Source organism: Mixophyes fleayi, chromosome 7 (assembly GCF_038048845.1).
Source record: "Mixophyes fleayi isolate aMixFle1 chromosome 7, aMixFle1.hap1, whole genome shotgun sequence".
NCBI classification, from domain to species: Eukaryota; Metazoa; Chordata; class Amphibia; order Anura; family Limnodynastidae; genus Mixophyes; species Mixophyes fleayi.
In genome coordinates this window covers 95,193,987-95,221,786 of record NC_134408.1, presented here as the reverse complement: position 1 = coordinate 95,221,786, position 27,800 = coordinate 95,193,987, and the positions used below count along the sequence as shown (strand labels likewise).

General features: G+C 44.1%; 1 protein-coding gene across 3 annotated transcripts in view; it reads right to left on the bottom strand.

Moving 5' to 3' along the window:
• CARF (calcium responsive transcription factor) overlaps positions 1-27,800 on the bottom strand; it is a 75,796-nt gene that overhangs the window by 30,046 nt on the left and 17,950 nt on the right. For 2 of the 3 annotated variants that reach the window (XM_075180148.1, XM_075180149.1), the window contains exons 5-10: positions 26,754-26,883; positions 25,578-25,662; positions 15,940-16,129; positions 15,371-15,491; positions 14,106-14,249; positions 7,313-7,543 (exon numbers count right to left, since the gene is read on the bottom strand). In XM_075180148.1, the coding sequence (XP_075036249.1) occupies positions 7,313-7,543; positions 14,106-14,249; positions 15,371-15,491; positions 15,940-16,129; positions 25,578-25,662; positions 26,754-26,883 (901 nt within the window). The remainder of the gene's footprint in view (positions 1-7,312; positions 7,544-14,105; positions 14,250-15,370; positions 15,492-15,939; positions 16,130-25,577; positions 25,663-26,753; positions 26,884-27,800) is intronic. The other variant, XM_075180150.1, reaches the window with a different exon arrangement.

The window sequence follows — 27,800 nt, the reverse complement described above, 5'->3', positions numbered from 1 at the left end:
AGTCTGCTGTGGAGCATGACAAAAACCTTTTTAGAAAAAAGGAAGAGAAAAGTGATAGGTTAATGACGGTAAGTATACAGGCTCTAGAGGGGATGCATACACGACCACCAGCATACAACCCATATAACAAGAAACCTAAAGTGATCAGGTGTTTCAACTGTAATGAGGAAGGACATTACATGAGAGATTGTAAAAAGGAAAGATTCAATGCACAGAGGGGTGGGTCACGTAGATATCCTCCAAGGAGGAATTCACATGGATTAGAAGACTCACGTCTACCCACGCATATTATAGCAGCAAATGCTGCGCGGGAAAGCGATAGTCAGCGCTAGGGGTCAGGTCATACCTGTAATCTACAGCCAGTGAGGTTAACTGAGAGTCAGAAAAAAAAAACCAACAATGATAGTTGTCATAGCTTGTAGGAAACAAACCTTTCTTGTAGATACAGGGGCGGCCAGATCTGTGATAACCTCTCCTTATAATCTACAGGTGACCAGTCAAACTATTCCAGCTATGGGGGTAACGGGAAGAGTGTTACATTATCCTCTAACTAAACCCGCTTAAGTTACTATCGGGCCTCTGCATACTAAGCATTCGTATCTCTTGGCTGCAGCGGCTCCTACTAACTTGCTAGGGAGAGACTTGTTATGTAAAATGGGATGTGTCATATACTGTACTACAGATGGTGTGTTCCTAGATATTTTTGAGAAGGTCGCTCATGAGGTACAGGACATATTGGACACCCCTCAAAGGTTAATGTTACACTCTACTGTTATAGAACACAGTCCATCTCAAGTAAAAGAGATGCTGCTGGAAATACCAGGTTCACTATGGACCAGAGATGGACAGGAAACTGGACTGATGGCAAACGTAGCCCCTGTCATGGTCAATCTAAAAAGTGGTAGGATAGCTCCAAAAATCCCACAGTATCCATTAAAACCGGAGGTGGAACTAGGGGTATATCCTGTTATTAAAAGGCTGTTACAACAAGGGATTTTAATTCGTACAGCCAGTACAGCAAATAGTCCCATTTTCCCTGTGAAGAAGAGTGGGGGGAGGAGATATAGATTAGTCCAGGATTTAAGGGGAATTAATAAAGTTGTTGAGAGCCAATTCCCTGTGGTGCCGAATCCAGCTGTCATCCTCATGCAGATTCCACCGTCTGCTAGTCATTTTACTGTCATTGATCTATGTTCTGCCTTCTTCTCAGTTCCTCTTCACCCTGACTGCCAATACCTTTTTGCATTCTCCTACCGGGGAGTGCAATACACATGGACCAGACTACCCCAGGGGTTCATTGACAGCCCCAGTATTTTCTCTCAAGCCTTACATGACTGTTTGCAATCCTTTCAACCCCACAATGGGTCTGTTCTAATTCAATATGTGGACGATTTGTTGCTGTGCTCTGATTCTTTTATGTCATGTCTACATGATACTAAATTGTTGTTGCTCCATCTCTCACAAACAGGGCACAAGATAGCAAAGGACAAATTACAGCCATGTCAGACTAAGGTAAAATACTTAGGACACTGCCTCACTAAGGGGCTAAGACACCTGACAACCGACAGGATTGAGGCTATACAACACATGACTCTGCCGCAGAGCCAGAAGCAGATTCGTACTTTCTTGGGGATGTGTGGATACTGTAGATCCTGGATCGCAGGTTTTTCTATTCTGGCATTACCATTGCAGGAACTAGTCTTCTTCAAAACCAGAACGTGTTGTACACACAGAAGAGTCAGAGCAAGCGTTCTTTAATCTTAAAGATAGTCTGATTAGAGCACCTGCAGACCGGTAGCATACTACAGTGCACAATTGGACAATGTGGCAAGATCACTCCCAACATGTCTCAGAAGTGTAGCAGCAACTGCTCTTCTGGTAAGTAAGAGCGAGGACATAGTATTAGGACATAATTCAACTGTCTATACACCCCATGCTGTATCAGCTCTGTTAAATTCAGCCCAAACCAGACATGTTTCTTCAGCTAGATTCACAAAGTGGGAACTAGCCCTGATAGCACCCTCAAACATCACCAAACGATGTAGCACCTTAAATCCAGCTACATACCTTCCATATGTGTCTCTAGAGACACAAAGGGTGGGAGGTGAGGAGACCCTGGTTGATGATGAGTTAGGCAAGAATACTGACACGCATGACTGTATGGAACACCTGAATCAGACCTTTACTGCAAGGCCCGACATACGTGACACCCCCTTAGAAAATGTAGATTTTACGTTTTATAAAGACGGAAGTTGTCATAGACAGACAGAGACCGGAGAGCTATGTACTGGTTACGCTGTGGTAGACGTTCAGTATGTGGTAGAAGCTGAACCCTTTGGCCCACCCCACTCAGCCCAGGTGGCGGAACTAGTAGCATTAAGGAGAGCTTGTGAGTTGGCAAAAGGTAAATCAGCTAATATATATATATACTGACTCCAGGTACGCCTTCGGGGTAGTGCATGATTTTGGGGCCCTTTGGCGTCTTAGAAACTTCACGACAGCAGCAGGTACGCCAGTGGCACACTCACAACACATAAAAGGACTTCTGACAGCGATACAGTTACCCAGAACAGTAGCCGTCATAAAGTGCAAAGCCCATACCTTTGAAGAAGACCCAGTGTCATTGGACATCAACAGGGCAGACGAAGCTGCTAAATGGGCAGCAGGGCAACCTATGACTGTATCAACAGAGACTATGATGGTTTTTCAGACATTAGACATGCAGAAATTAATTGAAATGCAAGATTTGTGTTCCCTGCAGGAAAAGGCATTCTGGAAGGCGAAGGGATGTGGTCAAGAGTCCTCAGGACTCTGGAGGGATGGACAAGGTAAGCCTGTAGCTCCCCGAACATACTATCCAAGCCTGGCTGAAGCAGCACACGGTCTGACTCACCTGGGTAAAGAAGGTATGTGCAAACTGGTGAGAGCATACTGGTGTGCTCCTGGATTTTCCTCTCAGGCTGGTAAGAAAGCAATGTCATGTCTTACTTGTTTGAGGAAAAATGTCGGGAAAACTATTTCAACTGAGCCATCCCACATCCCTCCTACAGACGGACCTTTTCAGGTAATACAAATTGACTAGATCCAATTACCACCGTGCAGGAATTTAAAGTATGTGTTAGTGTGTATTGATGTGTTTTCCGGTTGCGTAGAAGCATATCCGGCAGCCACTAATACTGCTGTGTTCACTACAAAGAAAATTGTACAAGACTTTGTATGTAGGTTCAGTATCCCTAGAATCATTGAAAGTTATAGGGGTACCCATTTTACTGGTGATATCTTCCAAAATATGTGTAAACTCATGGGAATCGGTAGCAGACTTCACACCCCTTACCGACCACAAGCCAGTGGTAAGGTGGAGAGAGTAAATGGTACTATAAAGAACAAGCTTGGTAAGGTAATGGCTGAAACTGGGTTGGCATGGCCTGAGGCTTTGCCATTGGTCCTCCATAGCATTCGGACCACTCCTAGACCTCCTCTTAATCTGTCCCCCTTTGAGATACTGTTCGGACGACAACCTCATTTGATCGTGAGTCCACAAGACGACTTGAAGTGTAATAATGAAGTGACTGTACAATATCTTATAAGAATGAGTAGACAGCTAAAGCAACAACAACAAAAACTAAAAATGCTGTCACCTGGTATGCCAGAAACGAACTGTCATGATGTTGAACCTGGAGACTATGTTATGATCCGCAATTTCTTACGTTCAGGTTGTTTAACAGACCGTTGGGAAGGCCCGTACCAAGTGCTGCTGACCAGTACTACATCGCTGAAAGTTGCAGAGAGACACACTTGGGTCCATTCCACCCACTGCAGGAGAGTCCGTAACCCGGAGAAAGCGCAAGATAAAACTGAGACCGACGACATAGATCTGTCACTTGTGAGTCTGTTCCGGGAGACCTGAAGCCTGCAGTCAAGACACCTGAACCAGACATGTTGCCCCAGAGCTATCTTTCCAGAGATGGAGTGGCGGTTTTTGTTTTTCTTTTGTTCCAGGATTTTCCTTGTTTTTACTTTTTCTAGGACATTCTATTTTTGTGAAGGAGGATGGAGGACGGAGGAGGGTTCTGGTAGTGATGCGGATGAGATGGAGGCAGAGGAAAAGTTATTAGGATACTCAGAGCAGCCCATTATCAAGCTTGGTCCGGGGGTTATGAAAAGGGCTGCTAGCTCAGGAACTCGGAGGCAGTGTGAGGGGCTATTGTCTGATGAGTATTGTATCTGCAAGTTCTGCGACTCCCTCGTTGAAGAGAGATGCATCCAGCGATGTCAGTCCACCAGTAATCTGAATGTGAGCGGGCATCCTTTGGAGGATTATCACTCCCTGGTGGGTAAGGTGCTAAACCAAACCGAGTGCTGGGTGTGCCACAGGGGCAGCACAATATAGGACTAGTGCCATTCCCTCTAAACATATCCGAAGTACTCGAATTGAGGGGTGGGAGGCCCATAGACGGGAGGTACAATAACACTAGGTCCCCTAGTCTGACGCTTCGACAATACTCCATAGACAGATCTTTGCTGTGTCTAAATATCTCTCATACAAAAGTCTGGAGAATTGGGAAGCTGACCCATCAGATCAGACAATGGCTCGGCACACTCATTTTAGAGGGAGACTCACAAGGTCACCAACAGGCAGGAATGCTGATGGAAGTCACAAATTAGGGCGTATAACCAAACATAAGAAGGCATCCATTGGAAACGTCTCTATAGATAATTGTAAGAATGTCATCCATGCGGACACGTGTCTCGAGCAAATGAAGACACTGGGCATGGGTAGTTTTAGCAAAACCTTATGTGATATAATTAATGGGCATACTGTTCCTTATGTTCTCCCTGATGATGTGTATTTTGTTTGTGGAAGAAAAGCTTATTCCTGGGTGACTCCGAGTTCCAAGGGCTTGTGCTTCTTAGCTAAACTGGTTCCTGAAATCATGACTATTACTCATGAAGAAATGGTTGGTATTCACAAGACTACATCACCACCATACATACACACACAGTATAAATACCGTGGCAAGAGAAATATGATTCCTGGTGAGGAACCCATAGCTACAAAATTGATTAGTGAAACCGCTGGGTTTCAAGTTATGGTTGCTCTAGATCTCACCAGGACCGCTCGGGGGACATTAAAACTTTAAATATATCCAAGACCTAGCTAAATTAATAGATAATATCACCGAGATGTATGAGGACACTTTCAGGTATACTGGAAGGGAGCTACAAGCGTACAAGAAGGAGTTGGTGCAACATAGACTGGTACTAAATTATCTCACCTCTATTACTGGTGGGTACTGTGTAACACTGGCCACCGAGTTCGGTGTAAAATGTTGCACGTACATCACCAATAATACAGATGACCCTAAGGAGGTTATAGACCGGAAGATGGATGAAATTCTGCAACTGAAATGGGAATTTCGAAAGAGTCACAATTCTTCATTATATGAGGTCGGGGAAAGGGTGGCAGGTTGGTTCTCGTGATTGAACCCTGTGAAATGGTTCGCCGGTCTGGGGGAGTGGGTACAAGAAATGGTTGCTAGTGTAGGTAAGCTCTTTCTCCTTATACTGGGTGTCATCTTAGCGATTGGTTTATGTGTCAAATGTGTTCCTACTGTGTTGAAGTGTGGAAAATGGTCTCCTAGGAGTAACACTGAGAAAGAGACTGAAAGGGTGGTACCAGATACCGAGATCATGGTCTGTGAAGAAGTATTGTATAATCCTGAACTTGAAACTGTGATTGGGTGATAGTTTATTACACTATCAAAGGGTGGAGCTGTCGAAGTCAGCAAATTGGATAAAGTCATTTCAATTAAAATCGAGCAAACTTGGTTGTCTTTGTCTGAAAAGATGCGTACGGTACGCTACAGCGTAAAAGGGCACGCTACGGCGTAAAAGGGCGTACGCAGCTGCAACACGTGGCAGCAACAGTATTTAGCCTTTTACATACATTCGCACAAACACGCATACTTGTAAAATAGTACACATTAATGTAGTTGCAACACAGCCATTTATGTCGAAATATAGTAGTATTTATGTTTTATATTATAAGTTATAGGCACATTAGTGAAATATATGGAACATGTTGAAGGAATCAAATCATGTGTGGTATCATAATAAACCTCTTAACATTTTCTACTGTTCGGTTCACTCTGCGAAGGAATCGCAGAGTGCATACACAAGTTATGAATGATAGGGAATTATGAACTACTTAAGACTAAGGAATCTTGGCGGGAAGAGCAGAGCATACCCCCTGGAGAGATGACCCCCTCCTTTGGATTCTTTAGGATGAACTAGCCAATGATTGACAACCCCTTGAACCTTCCTGAAACCTGGACCAATAGAAGTAAGCTATACCATCTTCATTGTTTTACTGTATTCCTGTGTGCATATAAGCAGCAGCTTCTCATCTAGTGTTCAGACATCTTGTCCCCAGACTTCAGGATTGAATGGCTGTACACTGGATCCAGAGCGCCTGCGATAAGTAACGACTGTACTAATTATTACTTTGCTTGAATATATTCTGCTACTTTAAGAGAATAAATCTTTGTGCGTTGGAAACACAAATCGAGATTCGACAATCGTTATTGGTTAGCGACAATATGCACTTAACACTGTGAGAAGCCGGGATACGAAGTGTCTCCTCCCATCATAAGCACCTCCTCCTGTATCAGTCATAGAAAAACTGGTAGGAGCTGTGTATCCAGAACTCCCTGCCAGTGAACTGTCCCACAACTTGGTACCTAGCATATCCTGCTGTCTGTCCTCTACAGTGCTGTGGTGCGCAGGTGTAGGCAGAGACCACCGGCAGCTCCGTCTCAACTTAGTTGAAAATGGGAGACTGGAGCTGCTGCCGCGGCTCCTGGCACAGTCCGCCTTCTGTCCTGGTACAGCGCTGTGTCCCTGGTTACTTTCTGAGTGACCGAGTAATCATTTCTGCCCCGGGAGCCTATTTTAATGTTCAGTCAAAGTTGGAGGAGAAAGTGCGGCTTTAAGCACTGTATGCGCTCTCCCCTCTGCTGCGGTGTTTACACTGTGAACACTGCAGTCAGAAAAAAATAATTACATAAAATCTAAGGGAAAGAAGTACGTGCCTACTCCAGTGGCACTAAAATAAAACTGATATCTCCGGTGAGAGAGGGCATAGAAGGGAGCAGGCCAAACAGGTCTTTTAAGTGCCTAACTCCACACAGCGCACTCTATACCCCATGGTGAGTAGTGTCCCCCAACTGTATGTGCAAGAGAAATATAACTTTACTCCTATGATAGCTACTTTGTGCTGTGTATGATTATGGAACTTAGTGCATATCTTTACCTTAGCTGTTTCCTGACAGCATAAACCTCATCAATTCCTTGGGCCACCAGGTCCCGGATCTTGTCAGCTACACAAGGGTGCAGACGAGATGGCTGGGCAGAATTCTCATCACAGAGCATCTCCTCTTCTTCCTCAGTCGATGGCTGGAATGGGGCGGGTGAGGGAGAGAAACAACCAACATCTAGATTGTGATACTGATGTGCTTCCTGATCAGGTAACTGTACATACCATCTGCAGGACAAAAATGAACCGTAGAGAGAGAAATAAAAAAATACAGTTTATTGTCACTAGTACCCTCATTGCACAGCATTGCTTTTGTGACAGGCAGGAGTAATAAAGCTATTGAGTAATAAAAACACTGGTTCCATTGAAAGCATCTACTAAATGCAAGCCAATGTTTTACAACAACTAAGTTAGAATATTCTGACGTATAATTAGGTATAAAAGTGGAAATCATTTTTAAAAGTCCGGTGGGCAGGCTGAGGATAGGTAGTCTGCAATATTGGTAATCATTTTAAGGGATTGAACATAAAGGGTCATTAGCGAAAAGAGGATTTATGTACTTCCGTTAAATCCGTTTCTCCGATTCGGTCTGGGGGACACTGCTTACCATGGGTTGTGGAGGGAGCTTGGGGGAGTTGGCACCTAACTAGTTAACTTTTAGAACTGCCGACAGACCCCTCCCCTCTACAATCCCCCTGCCCCCTCTTGTTCAGTTAATTAAAAAGCCCAAGGAGAAAAGGCCAGTCAAACAAGAGCACACAGAAGAAAAGCAGAAGGGAGGGATCGCAGTGTCCCCCAGACGGAATCAGAGAAACGGATTTAACGTAAGTACATAAATCCTCTTTTCTCTTTCATCCAGTCTGGGGGACACTGCTTACCATGGGGACGTTCTAAAGCAGCCCCCTAAGGGTGGGACTACTCTGAAAATGCTGCTCGTAAAGCACTACGAGCGAAATTTGCATCAGCGGATGCAAAAATATTAAACTGGTAAAATTTTGTAAAGGTGTGGACAGAGGACCAGGTGGCTGCCCTGCAAAGCTGGTCTGCAGAAGCCCCATTTCTCGCTGCCCACGACGCCCCTACCGATCTGGTGGAATGGGCCGTAAGTCTCTCTGGCACTGGACAGTTAGCCTTTATGTAAGCTTGCTTAATGGTAGCCGTAATCCATCTTGCAATGGACTGTTTTGAGGTTGGCCAGCCTCTCTTATTAGCATCATAAAGAACAAACAAGGAATCAGTACGCCTCACTTGAGAAGTTTTTTTGACATAAATGCGGAGAGCCCTAACCACATCTAACTTTTCCATAGACTCTGAATCCAAATGGGAAGAGGGAGAAAAGACCGGAACTACAATTTCCTGGTTCAGATGGAAAGCCGAAACTACTTTAGGAACAAAGGAAGGGAGGGTTCTTAACACCGCTCTGTCTTCGTGGAAAACTAGATATGGTTCCCAGCAAGACAGAGCACCTAATTCTGAAACCCTACGCGCAGATGCAATAGCCAGAAGAAAGAGGACCTTCCAGGTCAACCACTTCAAATCTGTCACAAGTAATGGCTCAAAGGGAGACCATTTAAGCATGTCCAGCACCAGGTTGAGATCCCACGGTGCTGTAGGCGGAACATAGGGAGGCTGAATATGCAAGACTCCCTGAAGGAAAGTCCTAATATCTGGCAAATTCGCTAATTTCAGGTGAAAAAAGACAGAGTGCCGATACCTGAACTTTTAGGGAACCTAAACGAAGCTCTGCTTCCAGGCCATCTTGAAGAAAAGCCAATAAACGAGGGAGACGAAAGGAGGACGTGTGGCATGTCCTATTTTCACACCATCTGATATAGGCTTTTCAAATCCGGTGATAGATGCAAACCGAGACTGGCTTTCTGGCCCGCATCATAGTGTTCACCACGCTGGAGGAAAAACCTCTAGCCCTCCAGAGGCTGGCTTCAACAGCCATGCCGTTAAACTGAGCGGAGGTAAATTCTGGTAACGGAAGGGACCCTGCAGAAGAAGATCGTCTCGAGATGGAAGATGAAAGCCCGGTCCTTCTGCCATAGAGAGTATGTCCGCGTACCAGACTCGGCGCGGCCATAAGGGAGCCATTAGAATTACTGGCAGACCTCCTTGTTTTACTCATCTGAGCATGCGAGGAAGCATGGGAATCGGAGGGAACAGGTATCCCAACCTGAAGTCCCATGACATCGACATTACGTCCACTGCCACCGCTAAGGGGTCTCTTGCCCTTGCGCAAAACCTGTGAACCTTTCTGTTGTGTCTGGAGGCCATGAGATCTATATCCGGAAGACCCCACCTCTGAGCCAAATACTGGAACACTTCCGGATGGAGTGACCACTCCCCTGGCATCATCTGATTTCGACTTAGGTAGTCGGCCTCCCAATTTCTTATTCCTGGAATGAACACTGCCGATATTGCTGGAACATATTGTTCTGGCCAAATCAAGATTTCAGTTGCAATTTTCATTGCAGCTGCACTCCTGGTTCCTCCCTGTCTGTTGACATATGCCACGGCCGTGGCATTGTCGGACTGAACTCTGACGAGTGGCCCTGGAGGAGGGACTGGCCTCCCCTGAGAGCCAAAAGAATAGCCTTCAATTAAAGCACGTTTATCAATAGGGCCGATTCCTGAACCGACCAAAGGCCCTGGAGCCGGAGGTGTAGGATTACCACCCCCCAACCTTTCAGGCTGGCGTCTGTCGTGGCTGTGATCCTGAATCAGCCACCACTGGATTGATTCTCTCATCTTCAGGGATAGAGAGATCCTTAGGAGATCTAAGCATAGGTGGGATCCTTACCATTTTGTCAACAGATCCCACTGAAAACATTGAGAATGAGCTCGACCAAAGGGGATGGTCTCGAAGGAGGTCACCATCTTTCCCAGCAGCCGCATGCACAAGTGCATTGAGGGGCTGGGAGAAGACAAGACTTGAGTTGTTATGCTTCAAATTGAACGGATCTTCTCGACAGGCAGGAACACCTTTTGCTGGCTGGTGTCCATGATGAGGCCTAGGAACACCATGCGTTGACACGGAACCATCTGGGATTTCTTTAAATTAATCAGCCATCCGTGGCCCTCGAGAACTGTCAAGGTGAGGGACAAGTGATGACATAAGCAATTCTCTGAGGAGGATTTGATGAGCAGATCGTCCAAATAAGGCACGACCTGAACTTCCTGAAGGTGAAGACATGCTGCCATAACTGACATGACCTTCGTGAAAACCCTCGGCGCTGTGTAGAGGCCGAAGGGGAGGGCCCGAAAACCGATAGTGGAAGGATCCCACCGAGAATCTTAGGAGAGACTGATGGTGGATCCATATGGAAATGTGGAGGTATGCGTCTTTTATGTCTATGGACGCCATAAACTGATCCTTCTCTAAGCCGTTTATCACCGACCTTAGGGATTCCATACGAAATTTGCCCACCCTTAAGTGCACATTGAGGCCCTTTAAGTTTAGGAGGGGACGAAAGGAGACGTCCGGCTTCTTGAACAGAAACAGGTTTGAATAAAATCCCTGTCCTTTCTGGTAATCTGGAACCCTGCAGATAACTTTTTGAGAAAGAAGAGAGGCGACACAATCCTGTATAGCCTGCCTTCTTGATGGATCTCGGGGTAGCGGAGTTTGGAAGAAACAATGTGGAGCCAGGCCCAACAGGTCTATCCTGTACCCCTCTGATATAATGCCCCGAATCCAAGGATCTTGGGAGGACGCTGCCCACTGTTCTTGAAACAAAGACAGACGTCCCCCCACTGGCGCCCCCTGCAGGAGAAAAAAGTGGTCGTCAGGACGCAGGCTTCTCCTGGGTTTTGGAGGCCTGGTGCCTAGCTGCAAACGAGGATCTTCCCCTGGCAGAGGAGCCTCGAGAATTGGGCTGCCTGCCTCTAAAGGACTGACCTCTAGGCAAGGAGGTCCCACGAAAGGAGCGGACCCAAGGGTTTCGGCTCCTGCTAGGGAATACCGGCAAGGAAGTGCTTTTGCCCCCCGTTGCCTGTGAGATAAGGGTATCCAATTCCGGGCCGAACAAACCTGATGCAGAAAAAGGAATGGTTTCCACAGACTTTTTTGATTCCGCATCTCCTTCCCAGGATTTCAGCCATAACGTTCTTCTTGCTTAAATAGATGCAGCCTGAATAGAAGAGGAAACAGCCGCTGTGTTCTGGGCCGCCTCATAAAAGGTACCCCGATGCTTCCTTCAAATGCAAAGCCAAGGAAATTAAATCAGAGTCCTGTAAGGTCTCTGCCAGCTGGTCTGCCCATGTCTCCATGGCTCTAGCAACCCAAGCTGAAGCAAATGTGGGCCTAAAGGAAGAACCCGCAGCCGCAAATATAGATTTCAGCTGGGATTCCACTCTGCGGTCATTGACGTCCTGCAGAGATGCAGAACCTGGGGCTGGGAGTATAAAGTGTGCTTGGCCAATCGGCTATTGGAATATCCACTTTTGGAATACTCTTCCAGGGAACCACATCTTCCTCCTGCAATGGATACAAGGAAGAGAACCTTTTGGGAACAGAGAACCTCTTATCAGGCTGTTTCCAGGCTCCTTCTGCAATATCCTTAAGTTCTACGGAAGGGGGAAAACGAATAGCCTTTCTTTTGGCCTTCTTAAAGAGACTTCTGTCTCTAGAAGGATCCTCCGGTTCTGGGAGGTCCAACGCCTGTCTCACTCCTAAAACCAAATCATTAATAAACTGGCTTTTAGAGTCCTCTTCCTGTCCCAAAAGCTGAACCTGGTAAGGGTCAGAATTAACTTCCCCCTCTTCCTCTGAAAACTCCTCAGAGTCTGAGAGGACCATAAGGGGATTATAGGATCTAGGCCTCTTTCTTTTAGTAGGCGGAATGTTTGGGGATTCAAGTAACTGGTTTAGTTTATCCAAACCCTTTATAAATGCTGCAGACCATGCCGGTTCTGTGGGAACAGGGGCTTGGTCTTTATGTAAAGAAGAAGGTCCTGGTATAGACGTTCCAATAGAACCTGTGGCAACAGGGAGGCCCAACTGTGTACTAGTATTATTAGCCACCGAAGTTGCCACAGTAGAAAGCAACTGATTGGATTGAAAAACCATCTGTGCTAAAGAGGAAACCGACTGTGTCAGGGAGGCCACCCAGGCCGGTTCCTCTGTCAGTGGGGCTGAAATATGCTGGGTTTGCGCAGGGGGGACCCCTGCTTCGCAGACGGAGCAGAGCGCCAACGGGTCCTTCTGCCCACAAGGTAATTTTACACTACATTTAGAGCATGTAAAATATTTTGCAATAGGGCCCTTTCCCTTATCTGTCATTTCTTAATAAAGGACGGCACACCAAACACACAGACTTAAATTGTAAATTTTAGCAGAGTATAGAGAGAGATATAAATATGTGGAGAGAATAGTGTAACAACAAGTAATCAACTAATCTGTATATAAAAGTTGTACTTTTAATTATCTTAAACACAAATAATACTTAAGCGAGTAGGAGAACTATAGTATAACCCCTACTAGCCCACTTTTACACACCAATACAGAGTATGTGTTTAAGTAAATCAGATACTTAGCCCATAGGCCAAACAGGGGAGAAGTCCAACAGCAGTATCCTGGTGCCTGCTCCCTCAGCTCTGTTCTCTCTTCCCGGGCTTCTCCTTGGCGCCAGAAGACTGGGATAAACCATCTCTCTCTGGAAGGAGGGGGGAGCTCTCTGTCTTAGCTCCCCCCCTTCAGTAATGCTGTCCGTGCAGCTCAATTTCCACAAAAAAAAAACGGGGTTAATGTGGCAGAGTAGTGGAGACCTCCAGGGGAGGTCTCCGCAGCGGATGATACCAGATGCCCCCTCCTATGCATGAGGGGGGATCCTGGTATAGCCCCCTTCTCCTCTCCTCCTTAATAGCGCTATGTCCGGATCCAAGCTGACCACCGCTATAACAGATATCCGATAACCGGCGCTCTATGCCTGCAGTGGCAGCGCCGGTTATCGGGGAGGCTCCAGGAGTGACAGCGGTCCGGTGAGACCGCTTGTCACTCCTAATACAGGCACCCATTCCTCCTGTCCCTGTCAGTGAGAGCCGCTGGCTCTCATCTGATCAGGGGAGTGCCTGCTGCTGTTCTGCTGTGTGTGTTCTGTATAGCAGAACACACACCAGCGCTGCCACCTGTAAAAAAAAAAAAAAGTTTACAAAAAATAAATAAATAAAATAAAAGTTTAAAATTACACTTGGTACTAAAAAAAACGCTGCCCAACTCCGCGGGCACCTAAAAAAAACTGGACAAGAGGGGACAGGGGGATTGTAGAGGGGAGGGGTCTGTCGGCAGTACTAAAAGTTAACTAGTTAGGTGCTAACTGCCCCAAGCTCCCTTCACAACCCATGGTAAGCAGTGTCCCCCAGACTGGATGAAAGAGAAAGTAGAATGTAAGACATCATTGAGCAAGAAGTCCAATTGGCTAATATCCATAAAAATGAAAGTGAAACTAAACTAAAAATGGAGAGCATTTATGTCAGTTCCTTATAAGCGATTAGATGGAATGACCAGGTTGCATCTTTACTGTAATGCCCAGGAATCACTGCGAGTACATTATATATATATATATATATATGAATGCACTATGTAGTACAGAGCCTTTATGGACTGCAGTCAGAGCTGGAGGTGAGAATCAGTATTGCTGATGGATGATATTTTATCAGTAAATTGTCAGTATCTGAAGTGAAGAAACAACGGGGCTTATGTAATGTATTAATGACGTAGATACCATGCATGTCTACGGAAGCTAAATATGTTTGAAGTAAATTCTATATAAAATTGTTGCCTTACCTCAAAATGCCCTCTTTTCCATCCAAATCTTTTTTTAGCAGGTTAAAAGCTTTCTCTTGTTCCATTTTAATCAGCTTTTTGTCAATCTTCGGGTCAGTAGGTACTCTGTAACTAGGGAATTTCTTAACCTTTTTGATGTATATTCTTAAAAAAAAATAAAAAATAATAAGAGACATTTATTGTATTATTACAGATACAATAATATATCGGTTAAAGCATAGGTGCTATTCATACATTCATACACAACTGCACATTAAATAGATATCTGAACACAAAAATATTTTTATATTTACTGTGTGTGACAGCTGTACAGTTTGTTCTATATTCTCGTTTTTACATACATGCATGAAGTTGGTTGATATATTCTAAATGAAAATAAGCACTAATGAGAGAGTGAACAACCCATGCAGGAGCATGTTCTCTGTACTCCTCAGAAACATCTTCATGCTGCCAGCTTTCAGCACATTGGCTTTGAATGGTCATAATGTCAGTGTAACAAGAATGCCACACCTACAGTGAATGACATGTACTTACAGGCATTAACGCCTTCTGCTTGAGCAGTTCTACTAGACAGTTCACCTGAGCTGTCATTATATCCAGGGAAAATGGTCCCAACTGTGTAAGTCAGGCACCAGTACCTCTACATCACTGATGATTTGCTCTAGGTGTTTTTCACAGAGTAAAATCATTGTCTCTGACAAGTATTTAAAAAGTATAGTGCATCCTGTTCCTGGTTTAGGACCAATGACTAAAACTTATTTCCCATATTCTAAACGCAGCAAAATCCTCCATAGCCAAATTCTGGAAGGATCCTTGCCCGCCTACGCTCCGGCACATAAACAACAAATTTGGATTTATTGCTTCCGTGGAGTGAATCACTTAACTACAGGGAAAAGCAGACAAATACGATCCTATCTGGGAACCTTGGTTTATGTTTGTAGAGTGCAAATTTAATATCACTATTGAATATGTTTTATTGATTATACTAAACACTGTTGTGCTCCCATCTTGCAGGAGTCGTAATACAAACTAGTAAATAAATAAAATGTAAAATGAGTGCTTGGGAAAGCATTAAACAATCACGATTAAAAAAAATATTTCCAAGGGTAAATCATGTTCGGTCTTTTCTTGCACATAGTACAATGTAATAGGAAATACAAAACAAAAAGCTTTTCTCTAGGTGTCAGTTTTGGAATGCTATGTATTTGATAATTAAAATCATGTTGTACATGGTTGGTGCCAAGAAGAACAAGAGGAGTACCTACCTCGCTGGACATGTTGCTTTGTATAGTTGCCCAGATGTGTTGTCACTTTCCACACTCTTTTTGGGTTGTGCGCCTTTCCTCCTTGGCCCATATTGACATTCCATCACAATCGCTCTACTTCCTACAAGCACAACAGCCAAATTTCCAGTAGATTTAGTTAAAAGTACAAAAGTCTGCACATCATTTGTGTTTATGGTGCAAGCACATTAACCCATGTGATGCCATATAGAGATACAACATACATTGAGCGAGCACAGAACCAAATAAGTCTTTCCCTGCAAACTATTAAATGAGGCTTTGGTGAGAATGAGACTCAGATACTGTTCTTTCACTCTGGAATACTGTCATTTTTAACAAATACAAATTTTATTTTTCTGATCGCTTTACTTAGCAATTACAAATTGCCCTTTTAAAATATTTAGCACAAAGGGATTAGTTGTTTGTTTCAACGAAAAACCCCCCCACAAAAAACAGTACACAGCTTAGTGAGCAATGGTTTAAAGAATAACAATGACATGAAAGTTTAGAGGAGAACATTAAGCTTGAAAACAAGTCATACTTTTATGTACCTGCATTAACAAAAGGGATTCCATCATATGGGACATATTGCGACTTCCACATTAGCCGAGTGGCAGGTTTGGCTGGACTAGGAGATTGTCGGGTTCCCCACACACTCATTGTTTGTTGCTTGTGAAGGCCAAGAATGTTCATAAGTTCAGCCTCGCTCAGACAGTAACCACGATAAGAGTCCCCGATTTTCTGTACAATAGGAGGGGGGAGGGATAATAAACTGCTCATCAAATAATATGTGCAGCAAAGTGTTTTGTATTAGACAGTCTTGTTGTTTTTATCCATTCTAAAATTATCTCACCAGTTAGGGCAAGTATCTCTGTGTAAAACCTATTTTTTTTTCAGTATCACACTTTTTTTTTTTTTTTTTTAATCAGATAATTTTTTATTGAACTTTCATTCAAAAAAAAAAAAAAAAAGAGACCATGCAAAAACATTTATACATACACCACAAATAACTATGGAGCGTTTCTCGATTACAATAGTTCTATTCTCGAATAGATGAATATGGAACAAGGAAATACAATGATAATAAGAATTAGATTTTAACTTCCATTGAAATTTAAGGAACCGCAAATTGGAAAGATAATTTTATACCTTATACCACTTATAACCTTTAATGTTGGAGAAAGAGATAGCACAGAGTGTTCTATCAGCTGGACATTATTTGACATCATCATATTAATGCACAATTTACACTCCAACACTCTTACAGATACACCATCCCCTGCCCCCAGCACAAACATCAATCCAAGGACACCAGATTGTTCGAACAAACCTGGTATCTAGATGTATATTAAATAGACCATATTTTATGGTATTTAGATTTAGCATTTCTACTAGTCAATACATATCTTTCGTGCTGCACAGTAGTATTAACCAAGGTTCTCCACTTATGGAAATCAGGTGGATCGGGTGCCAACCAAGTCCAAGAAATCACCACTTTAGCAAGTGTCATTAGATTGAAAATATAAGCAGCTGCATATTTATTAATTAAATCTTCTAACGATATTCCATATAAACGCATTTAGGATTCATATGGTGAGCCAATGAAACCGTATCAATCACACATTTCCAGAACTCCGTCCAGAAAACACTTACTACTGGACAGTCCCATAACATATGCCAGAAATCAGCAGGGGAAAAACTACATTTTGGACAAGATGAATCGCCTCTCTGGCCCATATGATGCAAGTCCATTGGAGTAAGATATACTCTGTGAAGTATATATAAATGTATGTGCTGGTACCGGAGGCAGGAAGAAGCATTACGAAGAGATTTAAGTATGTGCATCCATTCCTCATCCAACAGAGGAGCCAGATTCACCTGCCATTTCACGGTCAATGATTCTAAATCTCTAGGAGCCAAAGAACCATTAATAATTGAGTAGAGTTGAGAAATAGTTTTACTTGTACCCACACTTTGTAAAAGAGATTTAAGAGATGATGTCTGAATTAATGGAGGAGAGGCAGGAAACTGTGCATTCAAAGATAGTAGAAGCTGGAGATAACAGTAAAACGCAGAGTTAGATATCCCCCATTCCTGTGATAATTGTGCAAAGGATTTCAATGAACCAGATGGATACAACTGTCCAATATTAACAATACCATACCAAATATTATACTCTCGCAATTTATTAAGTTCCGGGAAGGAAAGATTATGCCATAGAGGAGTAAAAGGATTATAACCTTGATTTCCTAATATATTCTGTGAAATACGCCAAATTTCCACAGCCTGCTTAATTATTGGGGCCAACCTACTCTGACATTTCCCCATGAATAATATCCCCATGGGCAACAAGAGCTTACCACCAGAAGCATATGCCTCAGCCTGCTCGCCCAGAAAACTCAACAAGTCCACATGAATTTGATTTCCCGTCCAGCTTACCAAATGGGCAAGCTGCACTGCGTAGTAATATATCCTCAGATTCGGAAGCGCTAATCCTCCATCAGCCTTAGATCTGCATAAAATAGACAATCGGATATGGGCTCTACAGTCACCCCACACATACGAGGAAATGAGCCTGTCTATTTTATTAAACAACGCACGGGGAAGGTATATAGGGGAGTGCTGGAGAATGTATAGGTATTTAGGCTGTGCTACCATTTTAAATAGGTTAATCAAACGTTTCTGTAAGGGGAAGTCTTTTCCAAGTACGGGATTTTAATTTAAAATATTCTATAATCGGATTAATATTAAGAGAAAACAAATCCATATTGGATATCCAGACACCAAGATACTTTAAACTTTTAGTCCATTTAAGGGAGTGTCTAATCTTGTCCTCAGGGGGAAGAACACCATGAAGGAGAAATATATAAGATTTGCCCAGTTAATTATTATTATTATCGTTTATTTGTAAGGCGCCACTAGGTTTCCGCAGCGCCGTACATGGTACAAACAGTAGACTATACAGGGTAAGACAGTACAGAACAATAAACACAAAGTACCAGTACTTCAGAAACTCCAGGCAGGCAGATACTGTAGAGACGGAGCGGAAGAACAGGTATGGAGACAGGAGGGAAGATGGGCCCTGCTCATACGAGCTTACATCCTAAGGGAGGGTCAACAGAATCAGGTACATAAGGGAGCCAGTGAAGCAACGGGGAGAGAGAAAGGGGGCAGGGGAGAACCAGAAGAGGTGAGAGGTTAAGTGGATGGTTGGTAGGCCTTAAGGAACAGGTGAGTTTTAAGAGCCCGCTTGAAGGAGCACAGATTGGGTGAGAGACGAATGGAGCGAGGGAGGTCGTTCCAGTGAAGGGGGGCAGCACGGGAGAAGTCTTGGATTCTAGAGTGGGAAGAGGTGATCAGAGTGGAGGAGAGGCGGCGATCATTGGCTGAGCGCAGGGAGCGGGCGGGAGTGTGAATGGAGAGGAGGTTAGAGATGTAAGGGGCAGTATACTGAGAGAAAGCCTTGTAAGTGGTGGTGAGGAGTTTGAAAAAGATTCTGTAGGGGAAGGGGAGCCAGTGTAAGGAAAGACACAGAGGGGAGGCAGAAGAGGAGCGGCGTGAGAGGAAGATGAGTCTCGCAGCCGCATTGAGTATAGAGCGGAGGGGGGCAAGGTGGGAGCAGGGGGGGCCAGTAAGGAGGAGGTTGCAGTAGTCAAGACGGGAGATGATGAGAGCATGGATGATTGTTTTGGTGGCATCTTGAGAGAGGAAGGGACGGATGCGGGCAATGTTACGGAGTTGGAAGCGACAGGCTTGGGCAAGGGATTGAATGTGGGTGGCAAAAGAGAGAGAGGATTCGAGAGTGACATCTAGGCAGCGGAGTTGGGTGACAGAGGAGATAGTGGAGTTGTTAACAACGATAGAGAGGTCGTGGTGGGAAGGGAGCCTGGGTGGGGGAAAGACAATGAGTTCGGTTTTGGAGATGTTAATTTTAAGAAAGCGAGAGGACATCCAGGATGAGATGGCTGAGAGGCAGTCAGTTACACGAGAGAGGAGGGAGGAGGAAAGATCAGGAGAAGAGATGTAGAGTTGAATATCATCAGCATATAGGTGATACTGAAGACCGAAAGAGGAGATGAGAGCCCCAAGGGAGGAAGTATAGAGCGAAAAGAGTAAAGGGCCAAGAACAGAGCCCTGAGGGACTCCAACAGGGAGAGGGGAGGGGGGAGGGGGTGGAGGAAGAACCAGACGTGGATACGGAGAAGGAGCGATTAGCAAGGTATGAGGTGAACCAGGCATGGACAGAGCCAGAGAGGCCGAGTGAGAGAAGAGTTTGCAGTAGGAGGGGGTGGTCCACGGTGTCGAAGGCCGCAGAGAGGTCAAGGAGGATGAGCATGGAGTAGTGACCCTTGGATTTGGCTGATAGGAGATCATCGGTAACTTTAGCCAGGGCTGTTTCAGTGGAGTGGAGGGGGCGGAAGCCTGATTGGAGAGGGTCAAGGAGGGAGTTGTCAGAGAGGTGTCTGGTGAGGCGGCTGCAGACAATCCGCTCAAGTAATTTGGAGGCATATGGGAGAAGAGAGATAGGGCGGTAGTTAGCAAGAGAGGTCGGGTCGAGATTGGGTTTCTTAAGGATAGGGGAGATAAGAGCGTGTTTGAATGAGGATGGGACAACGCCAGAGGAGAGTGATAGGTTGAAGAGGTGTGCGAGGTAGGAGCAGACAGTAGGAGAGAGAGAGCGAAGGAGGTGGGAGGGGATGGAATCAAGAGGACAGGTAGAGGGTGGAGAGGAAAGAATAAGGGAGCGAACTTCTTCACCTGATGTGGGGATGAAGGAGGACCACAGCTGGTTGATGGCGGGAGGTGAAGCGGTGGGAGTGGGGGGAGAGGGGTGGGAGGAGGAGATGTTGCATCTGATGGCTTCAATTTTGGAGGAGAAAAAGGAGGCGAAGTCAGACGCCGAGAGGGAAGGCGGGACAGTGGGAGAGGGGGGGGGGGGAGAGGAGGGAGTTGAATGTGGCAAAGAGGCGGCGGGGGTTGGAGGACTGAGAAGAGATGAGCGACTTGAAGAAGGATTGTTTAGCGAGGGACAGGGCAGAGCAGAAAGAGGAGAGGATAATTTGAAGTGAAGGAAGTCAGCCAGGGACCGAGATTTCCTCCAGAGGCGTTCAGCTGTGCCAGAGCACTTTTGGAGGGAGCGGGTGAGTTTGGAGTGCCAGGGTTGGGGAGTAAGGCGACGACGGCGGATAGAAGAGGCCGGGGCGACGGTGTCCAGGGCAGTAGTGAGGGATTGGTTGTAGAGAGAGGATGACTGATCAGGGCAGGCCAGAGCTGGAAGGGGTGATAGGAGAGTTTCAAGAGAGGCGGAGAAGGAGATGGGGTCAATGGCGTCAAGGTTGCGCCTGGTGAGGGTGGCTTTAGGCAAGGTGGGAGAAGGGGAGGAGGACAGAGAGAAGGAGAGGAGATGGTGGTCGGAGAGTGGGAAGGGAGAGTTGGAGAAGTCAGAGAGATCACAGAGGTGAGAGAAGACAAGGTCGAGGGAGTGACCAAGACAGTGGGTGGGGGAGGAGGTCCACTGAGTGAGGCCAAAGGAGGAGGAAAGAGTGAGAAGTTTTATGGTGGCATGGTCAGAACAGTTGTCAACAGGGATGTTAAAGTCACCCAGTATAATGGAGGGCAGGTCAGAGGAAAGATGGTGGGGGAGCCAGGCGGCAAAGTTGTCGAGAAAAAGAGAGGTAGGGCCAGGGGGACGGTAGATGACGGAAACACGGAGGTGGATGGGGGAGAAGAGCCGAATGGAGTGGACTTCAAAGGAAGAGAAGGAGAGGGAAGGTAGAGTGGGTATGACCCGAAAAGTGCAGTTAGGGGATAGGAGGAGGCCCACTCCCCCACCTGGACGCTCGTCTGGTCTGGTGGAGTGGGTGAAAGAGAGTCCCCCATAGGAGAGAGCGGCAGGGGAGGCAGTATCAGAAGAAGTAAGCCAGGTTTCAGTTAGGGCAAGAAGATTAAGAGAGTTAGAGATGAAGAGGTCGTGAATGGAGGACAGTTTGTTACGGACAGACCTGGAGTTCCAGAGGGCACACGAAAAAGGGAGGGATGAAGAAGAGGAGATATGGATGAGATTGTCAGGGTTGATGGAGCGAGGGGGGTGAGAGATAGGATAGAGAGATATGGGCCCTTGGCGGGGGCTGGGGGAGAGGATGGGTATAGGAAAGGAGCGAGGCGGCATGATGAGAGACAGGGGAATAAGAGGACGGCCGGAGGAAGCGGGGAGCTTAGGGGGAGAAGCACAGAGAGGAGGGCAGCAGAAGGGAGTCCGAAGTGGAACAGATCAAATTAGAAGCGGAGACAAAGCAGTGAAACCAATGAAAGCAATATGGACAATGTAAAAGGAGAAGAGCAGTGGCAGAGCAATAACAATGTGAAGTGGAGGAGAATGAAATCACGATCAAGCGGTGTAGACAATGTACAGTGGGGAACAAAAATAAAGGTGGAATAAATAAAATAAATAGATTAATTTAAATAGATAGGCGGTGTGGTGAAATGAATGAGATCACGATTTAGGCAGTGACGACAATGTACAGTGGGGAACAGTAGAATAAAGGTGGCATAAATAAAATAAATAGATTAACTTAAATAGATTGGTGGTGAGGTGAGCAATTAGGACAATGTACAGTGGGGAACAATAAAATAAAGGTGGAATAAATAAAATAAATGGATAGGTGGTATGGTGAAATGAATGAAAACACAATCTAAGCAATGGATAGTGAAATGGATGAAAACACAATCTAAGCAATAGAGAGTGGGGAATACTAAAATAAAAAGTGGGAAAAATAGATAAAAATTAAATATTAAATAAATGGATTGGTGGTATGATCAAATGAAACACAAGAAAAGGCAGTGAGAGCTACAGAGTGCAGGTACTGGGAGAATTTGGGAGAGTTACAGGTAATCACAGGAGCAGGAGTAGTTCGTGGGGACCAGCGTTCAGGAGCAGGAGGGTCCAGGGTTGTCAGAGATCCGGAGGGACAGGCCAACGGACCAGAGCTCAGATGGACGAACGGCCGGAGCAGTGGGGACGCCTCAGGAATCGGAGTAGCTGGAGGACATGGGAGACAGCACTGGAAGGGAAACCGCAGGACTGGAGGAGAACAGCAGCATCAGGACTGGAGGGCAGGAAGAGGGCACAGGAACGGAGCAACAGGAGACCACAGGATCGGCAGCCAGAGAGACGGTTACAGAGTGGCATCAGGAGGCACCGGACAGGAGAATCCGCAACAAGAGAACCGGTAACAGAGCAGCAGAAGCCAGGGACATCAGCGGTCAGCGACCAGAGGACTTGAAGAAGATCAGCGGCATGTGGAGGCTGGAAGCGGCGTCGTGGGGGTCCAGAAGACTGCAGGACCCGGTGAGTAGAACAGATACGGAGCAGGATTGGCGGGTGCAGGAAGGCGGCAGGCAGTACGGCAGCAGGTAGCAGGCAGGCAAGTAGACAGCAGTAGGTTAGCTGAGCGGAGGAGTCAGGAGTGGCCGGGGAGTTAATCAGTAAACCCGAAAAAAATCCAAATTTATTAACCACTTCTAAAAGACAGTCCAAAGAAGAATCCGAGTCTGACAACAACAACATGTCGTCAGCATAAAGAGCTATATAATCCCACACTTTTCCCACTGGGAGCCCAACAATTAGAGAATGATCCCTAATTAAACAGGAAAGGGGCACTATGGCCAACCAAATAATACTGGAGAAAGGGACAGCCTTGCCTGGTTCCTCGCCCCAATCTAAAGGAGGGGGACGTGTGGCCATTTACTGAAACTCTTGCCGTCGGCTCAGAATATAGTAGCCTAATCCATTTAATAAACTCCGCCCCCAGCCCGAATCTATGCAGCACCTCCCATAAATATTCCCACTCAACCGAGTCGAAGGCCCTGGCAGCATCCAAAGAAACCACCACTGCCCCCTCCTTAGCCAAATGGGGCAACTGTATGCGAGTATAGAGGAGTCTTAGATTTGAAACGGTAGATTTACCGGGCATAAAACCCGTTTGATCAGTGTGAACTATTTTAGAAATAACTAAATTAAGCCTAGGAGGCTAGAATCGTAGTCAATATCTTAACATCAGTACAGAGAAGGGAAATGGGGTCTATAAGACTCGGGGTATAAAGGATCCTTCCCAGGCTTTGACAAAACCATTATCATAGCGTCTGACATTGATGGGGTAATGAGCCTAATTCAAATAATCCATTATACACCTCCAACAATTGGGGAACAAAAACGTTTTTGTTTTTTTTTATACAACTCTATAGGTAGACCATCAATTCCCTGTGCCTTATGACCAGGGAATGAGGATATAGCAGCATCTAATTCCTCAAGCGTAAGAGGCGCATTCAAAAGAGAGGCCGAGTCCTGAGAAAGACAGGGGAGTTTAATGGAGTCCAAGTAACCTACCAACTGAGTATGAGAGTACTGGAACCTAGAAACATAAGCCTCCTTATAATATTGATAAGAAGTATCAACAATTGCACCACCTCTAAAACGTTTACCATTCTGATTATTATAAATTGCTGGAATAACTACTTGACTGCTGTTCTTTTGCAAGGCAGGCCAAGTAGCTTCCACCCATATCCGCCTCCGAGTATTGCCTATGCTGAGAGAATAAAAGGCAACGCTTAGACTTGTCTAGGAGATAATCTCTCCATTCTACCTGAGCCTTCAACCAGTGGAGACAATCATTAAGAGTATGTGAGCTTAAATTTCCTTTTGTATTTTCAGATTAATAACAATACGCTGCTTATATTACGTGGAAACTTCATTGCAATTCTGTTTTACCTGTATTGCCTGTTTCCCTCATTGTCTGCATTGTAAAACTCAATAAAATATCTTTTAAAAAAAATCCTGAATTGTTTAAGAAGCTAAAAAGAAAAGTATGTGAGCATATATATATATATATATATATATATATATATATATATATATATATATATATATATATATATATATATATATATATATATATATATATATATAAACACTCAAAATCTCTACAACGCTGTTCCAAATCAGACTCTATTTTTCTCTTTGAATTCTTAACTTCAGGAATATTTTTAATTAAGGTTCCCCTCAAGAAGGCCTTAAATGCATCCCAAAGAATATTTGTAGACGTTGACCTCTTATTGTCAGTAAAAAACCCTTCCCAGGGAACTGCAAGACTCACTCCAGTACCCATCGCATCCAACCAGCATGGGTTTAGCTTCCAAAATCTCACTACTCTATTTTTTGACAAATCTATACCTACAAGGACGATCCAAAATACCCCTGGACAAATATTCAATCGAGATAACACATGGAGATAACGACAGGGAGGGTAAAATCAAATCTAACCTGGACAGTGGAAGTATGATAACTAGTAGAATGACCTGAAAACTAACATGAATAACATGAATATCTGTTCTTAAATGCCATCTCTGAAAATGTGATTTTAAAGCACAGTAGCTGCTCATTTATACATTTTAACACTTATTTTTTTAAACTCCACTTTTGAGATTTGCAACTATCTGGAGAAGAAAATATTTGCTAGTAATCTGAACTGATTATATACAGAAGCTATTGGTTATTAGACTGCACATTATAGTACTGTATGAACTTTCATGACTAAAGCTAGGTACACACTAAGGGTTTTGAACCAATTATCGGGCCTAATCACCCGATAAGCGATTGTTCGGCCAGATATTGCATTAATGTGTATACTGAACGATGACCAATTCTTGTTCCAAAGCTCATCATATCAATTGATTTTAAACCGGACTAAAAATGTTGTTCCAATTCTGCTGTGTGTATGCAGTCCCGATCAGGATCTCCATGGAGTTTACAGAGTCATGATCTTTACAGCCGATGGTTATGACAGATGAAGAGCACAGATCTGAAGGTAAATCATGTAAAACGTGCATAGTGTGCACACATGAATAGGCATGCTGATCGGGACTTTATTTTTTTTATTTTTTTTTATTATTAGCCATTGGTAAAACCTGTATAGATAACACAGTGGGAGAAAATGTCTGTAGTTTGTACCCAGTCTTACTAGAGGAGATCACAAAAGTGAATGTCAATGCTTTGTGCAACACTTAAGTTCATTTAGAAGCAAGTCATAAAAACAAACGACTGTCGTTGCATGCCTAAATACCTTCAATCCAACTTAAAGATCTAGGTCCATACTGGTAAAAATAAATTAGATTAAAATTAAATTAAGCTCACCTCACAGCTCCTGAGGCGACGTGCCCAAACAGGAATGTTTGGAGGAAGAGGTTGAAGAGGTTTTTGAAACTGTTCTACAGACAACCTGTAAAATACATTTTAAAAATTTTGTGAAACTGTTCCACACAGAACCGAAATAAAACAAAAAAACATTTTAAAAAGTATCAATTAGATAAAGCAGTGGAGAGCAACAGACAGTGTGGGTAAAACATGCCTTCAAAGAGCTCACATACAGCTCTCCTGACTAACCTTCATTCTCTTCCTAGTTATTTATACACTATGTAGCAGGTTAAACCATGATTGGACAATGAGGTCTTTTCCCCAGTTTGACTAGTAAGTCATAGGTCAATCTACTCTTTAGGCTGTGTGATCTTGTTATGCTTCACAAAGGTAATGTGCAACCCATTACTGGACCAGAGGGTACCTGGTAGGCCCCTAAAAAAATAAGGCTGTCCAACGCTGAGCTATAGGCACAGGACTGCCAACATGTGTCTCTCATACAAGGTCTACCAATATGTAATGCTTACACATATTGGGCCCGAGTCATTAAGGAGAGAAAAGCAAAAAAAAAAAAAAAGCTAGAAGGGTAGTAGAAGGCACATAAGTTTAATACTGACTGTGTTTTCGTGTAGCACACATACATGATAGCTTTATTTTTATACTGCAATTTAAAGGTGATCTACCCTACACACCTTACCCAACTATAACTTTGTTCCCACATTTTAAAATTTACCTCTCCTTCCAATGGAACATGGTTTTGCCAAGTTGCAAAGTTACTTGATTAATATGCTTTGCTCTCTTTAATGACTCAGGCCCATTGATTTTAAAGAAATCAGAAATCTTTTTCACAAACGGACTTATATAAAGATGCTTTTCCCAAACACAGAGATCACCATCAAAGCAAATGGAACTTGCAATTCATTGATCAAACAAGTATGTGAAATGACTATCTTAATGAGCAAGCAATTTTTGAGGGCACTATGACACCTCTTTGCAGTGTGCAGTTTGGATTCTCACCATTTCACGATTCCAGATGACACGTAGGGACAGATGTCAAGATATATTCAAGGAGTACACATTGAAAAAATTAACTGCAATCTCCACAACCCTACTGAGACATGACTATTACAAAATAATGAAATTGGCATGCAAAACAAATTCCTTTTTTTTTTCTACCTGGGAGGCGACTTTTTTGACACGGAGAGTGAAGTGTTGGAGTGAATGATTAAGCTGCTGGTGTTTTCTGGCAACGCACCATCTGATACAGTCTGTAGGCCATCACTGATCTGGTTGTGTTCTAAAGGCTCTTTAAATTTATACAGACAAAAACAGGTTGCACATTAAAACCATGATTTCTTTTCTTTTTACTTATAGCTGTCACCAATTACCAATGGTAACTACATATGTAGATTGTTACCAAATAAACTGTTTTGACAACAGAATAATTGTGCTTAATGTTAAATCTATATCTCATCAGCAGGATACAGGCTGGTATCAAATATTTCACTAGGATGTTGAGCACTTAAGAGTTAAAACTTCAGTTCATATCCCAAGCATGACAAAAAGTTAAATCTTTTTGTCCGAAAGCAGAGACTTAAGCAGCTGCCTATCCATATGTAGAAATGACTTTTTGGCGAAGCACCACAATCTACAACAGGCCTGTCCAACCTGCGGCCCTCCAGGTGTTGTGAAACTACAAGCCCCAGCATGCTTTGCCAGTAGACAACCTGTTGATAGCTGGAAGGGCATGCTGGGACTTGTAGTTTCACAACATCTGGAGGGCTGCAGGTTGGACAGGCATGATCTACAGTATATCAAATTTATCACATAAGTTAAATACTGACTGCTTTTTCATATAGCACACAAATACTTGATAGCTTATTTGTACACTGAAATTTAAAGTTGATATTTGTATACTACATGAAAAAAGTGTCAGTATTTAACTTATGTGCAAAACAGAAAACTAATTTGCACCCCTTGCATTGTCACGTGGTTTTGTCTAGGAGACTTAAATAAGAAATTTCTTAATTTAAGATCCTTAATGAATCAGGCCCATTGTGATTCGAGGCCAAATTGGCCATCCAAATTGCTTTTTGCATGGGAAGCTTTGGAAGAAAGACAAACAGTTAACATAACAAACATAACCTCAAAACTATTCAAGACAACCGTTATCCTATGTGTGGTAACTCTTCTAGGCCTTTTACTCACCTGACATACTGATAT